The sequence below is a fragment of the Monopterus albus genome, unplaced genomic scaffold (assembly GCF_001952655.1).
Source record: "Monopterus albus unplaced genomic scaffold, M_albus_1.0 scaffold65.1, whole genome shotgun sequence".
Taxonomy (NCBI): Eukaryota; Metazoa; Chordata; class Actinopteri; order Synbranchiformes; family Synbranchidae; genus Monopterus; species Monopterus albus.
Genome location: NW_018127945.1, coordinates 3,396,519 through 3,407,893, shown reverse-complemented (window position 1 = coordinate 3,407,893; position 11,375 = coordinate 3,396,519). Strand labels below are relative to the sequence as shown.

Sequence of the window (11,375 nt, the reverse complement as noted above, 5' to 3'; positions counted from 1 at the left end):
ACAAGATGCAAAGCACATGATGGCCCCTGGAGCAAGAACTGTCACCACAGCAATGCAGTAACAGCCCACAGATCAGTGTAGACTGGGGTGTATTGTTACCAAAGCTGTAACTATTTCCATTGGCCTGGTTGCTACTGTGATGATTTAATTATCTTTATACAGTCACTCATCAGTTTCTCTGAACATTACAAAGACAAAATGCCAGGTAAAAGGGAATAAGTGTATGTCAGTCAGTCACAGCACATCTGTTTCTTCCGACTCAGACTGAGCATTTCTTACCAGTATGAGTGTAATGACCTGTGGTGGCATTATTTGTTTTGAATGTTGCTACTTCCCACACCTATAGCACATGCACCACGTTTTTCCTTTTACTATTGAAGCTATCACCCTTCCCATCAACATTGCCATCATCAGTTAAGGTCAAACATACACAGCATAGTCATATTCTAAATGAACCATCTGTTAAAGTGCGTAGGTTGCTGCTACAGCCCATATCGTGTAGGTGCACCAAAACTTAGCCCACATATTGACGGTGTCATTACTCATCATCTGTGTGTGTGTGTGTGTCTGGCAGAACGAAACAGTTGTGACAACAAAATAAAATATCGATGTGTGGGAGTAGAGTACTACAGGGGTGTTTTCGAGAAGAACGTCCTTTTCTAGTAAAAATCTCTCATTTCAGATTTTCTGTTTTATCCAAAAAAATATGTCCTTTGCTTTTCTGTGTTTATCACACAAAGAAGGATGGATACAGTGTAGCCGTTTTGTCTCACTCTATGCTGTCATCCCAGATGACCTCATCTCGATTTCTCACTTTTTCAGCCACTTCCGTTCACGTTTAGGGTCACTCCCACTCTTCCTCCGTCTTTCCTTTTGTCCTCCCTCGTCCCTTACCGGAAGAGCACGAGTCACTTCTACTTCTGCATGTATCATACAGGATGAACAATCAAAAGATTTCGTCGTCACTGTATTTGTTAGGCAATGCAAGGTAAAACCATGCTACTTACTTTTTTTATCTGTAGGAGTAAAAATTTTAATTTTAACAATTTTCTTAAAATCTTCATGGATCTGTAATTCAATTTTTGTTTTTGTTTTTTTTTTTTGTTTTTTTGTAGTTTTTTTTTTTTAAATAAAGGAACAAAAGGCCACAACTGCTTTAAATTGATGATGATGATGATGGCCGAATTGCATGTTTGCGGATTAGGATATATCCTGAAAGATGTCGTTGGAGTATTTGAAGTGAATCTAACAAGCTCTGAGATTGATGTCCTCGTGAGGTTATGATTCAGGTTCCCATGGTGATTTTACTGGTTGCATGTCTCACTGCTGTGGTGTCATTACTTTCTCTTTCAACACTCACTGGAACTTCCCTTGTTGTGCGTGTTCTCCAGCTTTTGCTGGTGATTGTGATGCCATATCACAGCAAACAAGCTTATAGTCAGGTGTGTTGGGACAGTGTGTAAGAAACCTGTTTGTTTTTGTTTTTTTCCACAGTGATGTCACCATCAATGGTCGCATACACAAGCATCAGCAAGCATCAGGCTTTAAAAAAGAACTGTTCCACTGACTCCACAGTTCACTTGTTTTGTTTTGTTTTTTTTGCATGGATTCATGTTGAGACTAATAATGTTTGCGCTGTATTTTTCCACCTCATCAACAGACAAAGCCTTACTTTAGGTTATTGCATCACATCACCTACATCCCGTTGCTGGAGATGTGTTAAATGTTTATCACAACACTGTGGAGTGTAATGAGCAGCCACACAAAGCTATTTGCTGTATATGTGCCTGTTATCACAGCTAATGTGAGGCCAGATTGCTGATCAAGGAAGTAACCAGCACATAACTCGCTGACAGAAATTCACACGATATCCTCATCAAGAAATAAACAATGAGCAGAAGTTCAATTCATAAAGTAACACTGACCATTTCGGAAAGTTTTTAGTCATTTCTGAGCCTTTTGATTCCTCATATTTACCTGCTAACATATCAAGTTGAGCTGTCAGACATTTCCCCTGAAAATGATCCTGTTCATGAAGTGAGTTCCCCTACATAAAAATAGTTACAATGATTATCAGTGATAAAAAGACAGATGTCTTTATTCTGAGGTGATGTCTAGTGGCAGGTTTTTTGAGCTGGAGTAATAAAGCAGAATTTACTTTATTAAAGGAGGTCAGTGTTGGGTGGGTCTACGGCTGATGGCAGAATGCACGCGGGTTTTTGCTGCTCTCAGGGAGTTTCTCTTCTCTGATTGCGTTTGTTTGTGGTTTGTATTACAGCTGTCTGGTCTGCATGTACAGACTGTGCACGTCACCTCCAACAATCTGGGTCAGCTGATGGTGTGACATTCAGTATGTCTGTGTGTGTTTAGGTGGTATTTTGATTTGGCTATTAAACATCACTTGTGGTGATGTACAGTAGTATATAAGGATACACCAATCCAACTTTTTCTGTCCTGATATGATTCTGATATCTCAACCCAGAGTATCCAGTACTGGGACTCTTATTTTCCTAAACTTAAAATCTTTCTTCATCACTGTATGCAACTGACCAGAGTCATTTTTAGGCAAGGTAAAACTTAGCTCAAAATTTGATGTGGTGGCCTGCTATAACATGAGTTGAACTGATAGCTGAAACACCCATCTTTAAAACAGTTACAGTGGGAAAAAACACTCTTTAATATGTGGACCAGTTATGTCATGGCTAATAACAAATTAGCTTAATAAGTATACAAACTGCGGTGCTTTCGAACATATTCTTAATATATCCTGTTGTCCGTCTGTTTCTGCTTCTCATTGTGTCGCTCTCTTTCCTTCCTTATCTCTGCAGTCACGGCCTTCATCGCTTCTTCTCTTGTCGAGGCATCGCACTGGCTGTGGAGACATTTTGGAGGAGGGGCCACAGAGAGATCACTGTATTTGTCCCTCAGTGGCGGCAGAAGAGAGACCGACTCACAACAGGTACACATGCTGCATATGTATACAGCACACTCTACAAGTACTAGTAGAGTGATATGTTTTTCTTTGTTTTGGCTTTTTAGTGCAACATGTATCTGAAATGAAGCCATGATTAACAGGTTAAGGGGCTGCCTTTAGGACTTAAGACTGTGTGTGTGCACGTGTGCGCATTTTTACCACTGTGTTGCATGACCTCTTCTTGTAACAGCACTAAGCATTTTGGAACTGAGCAAACCAACTGATTCAATTTTGTTTGATACAGGATTTCAGCTGCTTGACAGGTCGGGACCTCTTTTGTTGTATTTCTCAATTAATAATGCACTAAATATTTTTAGTGAATGACACATCTGGACTGCAGGCAGGCCAGCTTAGCACCCAGACTCTTATTACAAAGCCATGCTGTTGGAATATTTGCAGAATGTGGTTTGGTGTTGTCTTGCTGAAATAAATAAAGCCTTCTATGAAAAAGACATCATCTGGATGGCAGCATATATTGCCTTAAAACCTGTACATATTGTTTAGTATTAAAGGTGCCTTCACAGATGTGCGAATTACCCATGTACCCCTGTGTGCACCCCCCATGCTATCATGGATTTGGTTTTTGAACTGTATGCTGATAACAAGCTGGATAGTCTCACTCCTCTTTAACTCGGAGGACACGGCATCCATGATTTCCAAAAAGAGTTTCAAATTTTGGCCAGGACAGTTTTCCACTTCACCTCAATGAGCCCGAGACCAGAAAAGGTGCCAATGTATCTGGATCATGTTTATATATAGTTTTTTGTTTTGTTTTTCTTTGCATGCTAGAGGTTTAACTTGGATTTGTGGATGCAGTGATGAACTGTGTTCACTGACTGTGGTTTTCAGAGGTGTTCCTGAGCTCATGAGTGATTTCCACCACAGAATCATGTCTGTTTTTAATGCAGCATCACCTAAGGGCCAGAAGATCATGGCCAGCTTACAGAGACTTCTCTGGATTCTCTGAATCTTTTAATAGTATTCTATACCATAGATGATGAAATCTCCAAATTCTTTGTACTTTTACGTTGATAAATGTTATTCTTAAGTTGTTGAATGGTTTGGCACACAGAGTGGTGAAATTCACTGCATCTTTATTAAAAGACTGTCTCTCTGGGATACTGTTTTTATACCCAGTCATGATGCTGACCTAAAATATCTTAATTTGAACACTAAATATATTATCTTTGCACTATTACCAAATGAATTTGGGGTAAAGGGGGTTTTCAACAAATTCCACCAAGGTTTTATTTACAATTTACACAGCGTCCCAACTTTTTATTGGGAATGAGGTTATACACAACTAAGCTGAAAATCTAATGAAAATATATCACCTGGCAATTGCTCAGTTCATCACAGTTTTAGATTTAAAAATTCTGAATTGAATGAGTTTTAATTTCCAAACATTTGCCAATAAAGCCATATTATTTTGAACCAAGATTTGCTCAAATGTGCATCTTTGAGCAGAGACTCTCTCACAGCAACACTCTAGACAGTTTTGGTAGCCCTTCTAGCTTGTTTGCCTGCTTAACAGTAAAGATGAACAAAATTAACCCTGAGAAATATACAAGTTATCTACAGCAAATAGGGGGAAAAAATTGGAAAAGCTTGTTAATGAACCTGAGAACTTATGCATTCATTTACCTGTGTGTGGTTTGACAAAGCAGTAGAACATGACTGAATATAATCAATGCAAAAATGTTCAAATTTGAAAACCATCATGAGAGAAACGATCTAAACATGTAGCAAGCCAACCTAATCTGAGATATACACCGATCAGGCATAACATTATAACCACTGAAAGGTGATTATCTCGTTACAGTGGCACTTGTCAGTGTGTGGGGTATATTAGGCAGCAAGTGAACATTCAGTCCTCAAAGTTGATGTGTTGGAAGCAGGAAAAACAGCCATGCATAAGGATCTGAGTGACTTTGACAAGGGCCAAACTGTGATGGTGAGATGACTGGGTCAGAGCATCTCCCACACTGCAGGTCTTGGTGGGTGTTGTTGGTCTGCAGTGGTTAGTACCTACCAACAGTGTCTAAGGAAGGACAAATGGTGAACTGGAGACAGGGTCATGGACGCCCACGGCTCACTGATGATGAGGTTGACCTACTGTAGATTAAACTTTGTACTTTTCAAAAGATTAAAATTGATTTGAGTCTTTGTTAAAATGGTTGAAAATGAGAAATACTGTCCATTGGTCTCTATGGAGAGAAAGAGTCAGGGGCTGTAGTGGTGATATCACATCTAGAGTGGTGAGGCTGTTGGATTAGTCTAAAAAATTCTCTTTAACTTGTCCTCATGACCACAGTTTTCACTCCTTTTACATAAGTTTTTCTTGAATCTGTGCTCTTCCTGACAGTAGAACTGTGGAAGCAAATGGATTAACAGAAGATGCACAGTGAGATGCAGAGTGACACGAGTGCCAACCAACTGCTGCATTGACTCCTATGTAAACAGTATTAGGCAGGTGGTCATAATGTTATGGCTGATCAGTGTATACCTGTCATGAATATTCATATTTCAATATCTGATCTGTGCCATCATAGTAGAAAGACAAAAACACATTATTTCAAATGTCAGTATTACTTAAACATATTCATTATAGTATAAAAACTTATAACAATGTTGTCAAACTGCTAGAGTTGTGTATATATTTTAATAATAGCCATCAGTTAATGCTAAAAGACTAGGTCATTTATGCTAGGTTGGTTACATTTGTTGGCTACATTTGTTGGTTGTGTGGTCCCAGTTTGAGTGTACAGGATCTAAATAAACCTGTGTGTGCATGTATGTGTGTTCCCTTCTACTTCATTGTCATTAAATATTAATATAAATGTTATATGATTACAGAACAACATTTTTTAAACCAGCTAGAAGACCTGAGGCTGCTCTCCTTCACTCCCTCCAGAGAGGTCTGTGGCCAGAGGATATCTTCACATGACGACAGGTATACACACAGTCTTCAATCAGACATCACTTATGGATGAGACTACACCAATTTTTAGTACTTGATATGCTGCTAGTGGTGCTGACACAAGCAGTGGGGGACCATGTGCTTCTCCAGAGCCAGGGACTTAAACACACAGCTACAGTATCTCTAGATACTTTGGTTTCATTATGAACTTATCTCCTCCCACACAAATATCTAACACTGTGTCCCTTACTTTAACCCCATCATGTTGTTTTTGTTTAACAGAGATAAGTAAGCTCACTAGCTTGAGAACAGATCTAATGAATAAGTGACATATTATCAGTGACTTTTTAAAAGTAAAATCTGAGCAACTTGGCATTTATTTGCAACTGTGTCAGTCCTCATTTTGCGTAAGAGGCAGCAAAAAGCAGTTACCCTGACGAGGCATGCAGGGTGTTCCTCCAGCAGTCTGTCGGCTGAAGTGGCTGAACTAGGAATCAATGTCTGACCTTTGAACACATGGAAAATCCATACACCGTATCTCTCTTTCAGGTTCCTGCTCCACCTTGCAGAAAAAACAGATGGCATCATCGTAACTAATGACAACCTGAGGGACTTTGTCAACGTCTCAGACACGTGGCGTAAAATCATCCAAGAGAGGTGATTGCCTGTTATATATTTACACCTCAGTTAGTCAGTTATTCAGTTTTAGAGTTCCATTACCAAACATGATACTGGAAAGTCCAGTGAGGCAGCCTGCCAACAAGATGATGAATGTTAGACAGGTTTTTACAGTTTGTATTTATACAGATCAAGTATTTGCAATATTTATCAACAGTCTTGTAGTGCTTAAAAGGAAAAACAACCAAAACCTGAAGAGCAAAGAAGAGCAAATTCAGGTTCAAAAGGAGGAAAAGTTACAGCAGAACAGAAGATTTGTTTGACCTCTTATTTTTATGCCTACTGAAAATAGTGTTGCCAAAAATCATTTTTTGGTACACATCAATTCTGAATGTTTGAAATATACTCATTTTTCATAGTAGCCATACACCAATACCAGCTGACAAAGTACAAAAAATGATTGGTCAGATATTCAAATCAAACCGGTGTGTCTAACATTCAGGTGCCTTGCTGATTTGATTTGATGTGTACTACACTCAGAATCAGCTTTATTGGCCAGGTGTGTCGGACACACAAGGAATTTGACTCTGGTACATCAGCTCTCAGTGTGTATGTACATATCCCCATGCAAGGGCCAAGTAAACAATAACCAGCAAGGCTGTGTAATATAACAAAATAAGCAGTATAAACAGGCAGTAAACAATGCAGACAGACAAAGGAATGCCCATTGAAATGACATAAAAATAAATAAAAACAGAGTACTTAAAACTAGAGACCTGTACAAATCTGTATAATCTGTACGAGGTATATTGACAGGTATTGCACTGAGGGTTATTGTCCAGTCATACTGTCATTGGTTAAGTGTTAATCAGAGTGACGGCCTGGGGGAAGAAACGGTCCCTGTGCCTGGTTGTCTTGGTGCACAGTGTAACGCCGTCCAGAGGGGAGGGGTTCAAACAGGTTGTGTCCAGGGTGTGAGGGGTCAGCAGTGATCCTCTCTGCCCTCCTTTTGACCCGTGGGTCAAACTTCCTGAGCTGGTGCAGGAAGTACATCCTCTGCTGTGCCTTCTTGGTGATGGTCCTGATGTTGGACATCCACTTCAGGTCCCGGGAGATAGTGGAGCCCAGGAACTTGTAGGACTTTACTGATGGTACAGTGCTGCCAAGTATGGTGAGTGGGGGTAAGGTGGGAGGGTTCTTCCTGAAGTCCACTGTCATCTCCACTGTTCTGAGCATGTTCAGCTCCAGGTTGTTGCGGCTACACCACAGGATTAGCTGCGTAACCTCCCGTCTATAGGATGACTCATCAGCGTCTCAGATGAGACCAGTGACCGTTGTCTCATCAGCCAACTTTAGCAGCTTGACAGAGGGGTCCTTCAAGATGCAGTCGTTGGTGTAGAGTGAAAACAGTAGAGGGGAGAGCACACATCCTCAGCCTCACCTGCTGCTTCCTGTCTGTCAGGTAATCCACTGACAGGTGGGGGCAGGCACAGTGAACTGGGTCAGTTTGGAGTGGAGGATGTCCGGGATGATGGTGTTGAATGCTGAGCTGAAAGTCCACAAAGAGGGCCCGTGCATAGGTCCCTGGGGAGTCGAGGTGTTGCACGATGTAATGTAGTGCCATGTTAATTGCATCGCCCACTGACCTGTTTGCCCGGTAGGCGAACTGCAGGGGGTCTAGCAGGGGGTCTACGGTGTCCTTCAGGTGGGCCAATACCAGTCTTTCAAAGGACTTCATAACTACAGATGTCAGGGCGACAGGTCCGTAGTGGTTCAGTCCAGTCCAGGTTTTCTTGGGGACTGGGATGATGGTGGAGCGTTTGAAGCAGGAGGGGACTTCACACAGCTCCAGTGACCTGTTGAAGATGAGTGTGAAGATGGGGGCCAGCTGATCAGCACACACTTTCAGGCAGGAGGGGGTCACACCATCTGGGCCTGGTGCCTTTCTGATCCTTTGTTTTTTAAAGAGGCCGCGCACATCCTTTTCACAGATCGTTAGAGGTGGGGTGCTGAAGGGAAGGATGGTGATTGTCAGGGGAGCAGCTGCTGGGTCTGAGGTGGGGAGGGTGGGGTGGAGTGTTTGTCAAACCTGCAGTAGAACACATTCAGGTCATCTGCTAGTTGACAGGCCTCCACAGTAGGGGGGGATGGCTTCCTATAGCCAGTGATGCTTTTTGGGCTTCTCCACACAGACGAGGAGTCATTGGCTGAAACCTGAGCTTTCAGCTTTTCAGAGTAGCTCCTCTTTGCTGCTCTGATCTCCCTTGTCAGTGTGTTCCTGGCCTGGCTGTACAGAATCCTGTTCCCACTTCTGTAAGCCTCCTCTTTGGCACGACGAAGCTGCTTGAATCTTGCTGTAAACCAGGGCTTGTTGTTGTTGTATGTGCAGAAGGTCTTTTTGGGCACGCACACATCCTCCCAAAAGCTGATATAAGATGTGACATTGTCAGTGAGTTCATCCAGGTCTGTAGCTGCAGTCTCAAATACACTCCAGTCTGTGCAGTCAAAGCAGGCCTATAGCTCTGACTTTGTATAAGCTCCTCAATCCAGCTCTTCACTGTTTTGACCACAGGCTTCGCAGCTTTAAGTTTCTGCCTGTAGGTTGGAATAAGATGGACCATACAGTGATCTGAGAGCCTGAGGGCTGTACGGGGGACAGAGTGATAGGCGTCTTTTATTGTTGTGTAGCAGTGGTCCAGTGTGATTTTTGTCCCTGGTGGGACAGGTAATGTGCTGTCTGTATTTGGGCAGTTCGTGGGTCAGATTTGCTCTGTTAAAGTTCCCTAGAGCAATGAATGGAGAGTCGGGATGTTCTAGCTCCAGGCTAGTTATCTGTTCCGCCAGGAGCTGTAATGCGCTAGCGTGGGCCTGCGGCTTTAAATAGACACCCACCAGCATGAAACTCGAAAATTCTCGGGGAGAATAGAAGAGTTTGCAGTTGATAAAAAGAGTCTCTGAGTCTGTGTTACATGTCCTCTGTAGCACTCTGACATCTGTGCACCGACCTTCATTTATGTAGAAGCAGATTCCACCTTCTCTCATTTTCCTGGACAGCTCCGTTACCTGATCCGCTCTGTACACCTGGAAGCCCAGTACTTGTATCGTGCTGTCCACGATCGAGTCGCTCAGTCAGGTCTCCGTGTAGCACAAAGCAGCAGAGCGTGCAAAGTCAGAGTTAGTCCTGTTGACAAGAAGAATTTCATCTGTCTTGTTGATCAGGGAGCGGAGGTTTGCTAGGTGGATAGACGGGAGTGGAGTCCAGGTCCCTCTCTGGCGTAGCCTCACCAAGGCGCCCGCTCGCTTGCCACGGCGGCGTTTTTCCAGGTTCTGTATATGGCAGCTGCACCTCCGATCAGAATGTCCACACAGCATTCTTCGTTCACAAAAATCAGAGGAAGGTAGTTTGGTGTGAGTTGTCCGATATTTAACAGTTCTTCTCTGGTAAAAGTAATCCAGGATGGGTTGCAAAAGACCGAGAAAACAAAGAAAAACAACAGACACAAGAGAGCACGAGTAACCAAGGTCACCATCAAGTCATTCTGCTGTTCTCTGCTACTAGCCATGAAAAGAAAAGTTGCACCTCGTCATGTTGTAGCCTTTTTATACTTATTTGTTAAATTAAGAAGTCAAATTTTATGTCCTATTGGGTGCCAATTTTTCCCCATGTTATCAAACATGGTATTCAGTATCTATTTTTCAAAGTATTGCATTAAAGTTTGAAATTCCAGTATTGTGACAACACTGGAGAAGATTTTATTTTTTTTTGAGGCACCAGATCTCGATGCCTTTCACTTGTCAGATCCATTTTTAGATACAGACCTGACTCTGTAGGTATGTGATTCACAATGAAATAATTTTCAAAGTAAATCATCAGATTTCCTTAACATTGTATTTTATTCTACTGTGCTCTAATATTGGTGACTGGTTAAAAACAAATTTGTAAAAAATATCTTGGGGTTAGACATCACACTGTTGTACCCGGTACTTTTTACCAATGCTAACTCTGAGAGATGAGACAGTCCAAGTAACTTCAAAACAGTGCTGATTTATTCAAAGGATCACAGGTAAAATTAACATTACACGCTCAGGTATCTTGCACCTCCAAACTGCTCACAGGCAGATGTAAGATGAAAGACCCTGAACCCACCAGGCCTATACATTATATCCCCTCGGTTGGGCTAGCCCCATACTACACAGAAACGTCAACCGAGACGTCTCTGTTACCAGCTCTGCAGCTGGCCATAGCAGTAGTCAAAACATGAAGTAAATCAATGTGTGTGTGTGTCTGTTGGTTAAGTGGTGTGTAGCTAAAAACATTCTCACGACTTCTAGTAACATGTCGTGACTTAAACATAAGAACATATTATGGCTAAGGCTACAGTTATACACATCATAATAATAATATTAAACACCCTGTCTGCTGACAGTCATCAACTCTTCTCTCTAGTTATCCTTGACCAGATGTACCCTGTAGAAACTCATAAGCATGCCTAAGCATTTAACAGTCTAACTAGACATCCTATCTCCACTAAACATTTCTAATACATAAAGTATCTATCCAATATCTATCGGACTAAAAATACCTAACAACACAAAGAAATAATGCTGACATTAGTTATATTTGTGTTAATTTGTGAGATTGCCACATTACCAGGAGTTTGTGTCTATCTGTTCATAGACAGAGGAATTCAGTTTACTCAGTGAAACTAGTGACTGAGGTTTTAGTTCACTCTCCAGAATATTCCACATAAGAGCAGCTGTATGTACTACTTTTGTCGGTCATGTGACCCCAGTTTGAGTGTGCAGGACCTAAATAAAACTTTGTATTCCTTTGCTTTTCCACTTCATTGTCAATAAATATTA

General features: G+C 41.6%; 1 protein-coding gene across 1 annotated transcript in view; it reads left to right on the top strand.

The window, feature by feature from the left end:
- The window catches only part of n4bp1 (nedd4 binding protein 1), a 23,619-nt gene that overhangs the window by 9,909 nt on the left and 2,335 nt on the right, over nt 1-11,375 (top strand). Inside the window, exons 9-11 of the mRNA XM_020604381.1 lie at nt 2,829-2,959; nt 5,831-5,927; nt 6,444-6,551. Coding sequence (XP_020460037.1) covers nt 2,829-2,959; nt 5,831-5,927; nt 6,444-6,551 — 336 coding nt within the window. The remainder of the gene's footprint in view (nt 1-2,828; nt 2,960-5,830; nt 5,928-6,443; nt 6,552-11,375) is intronic.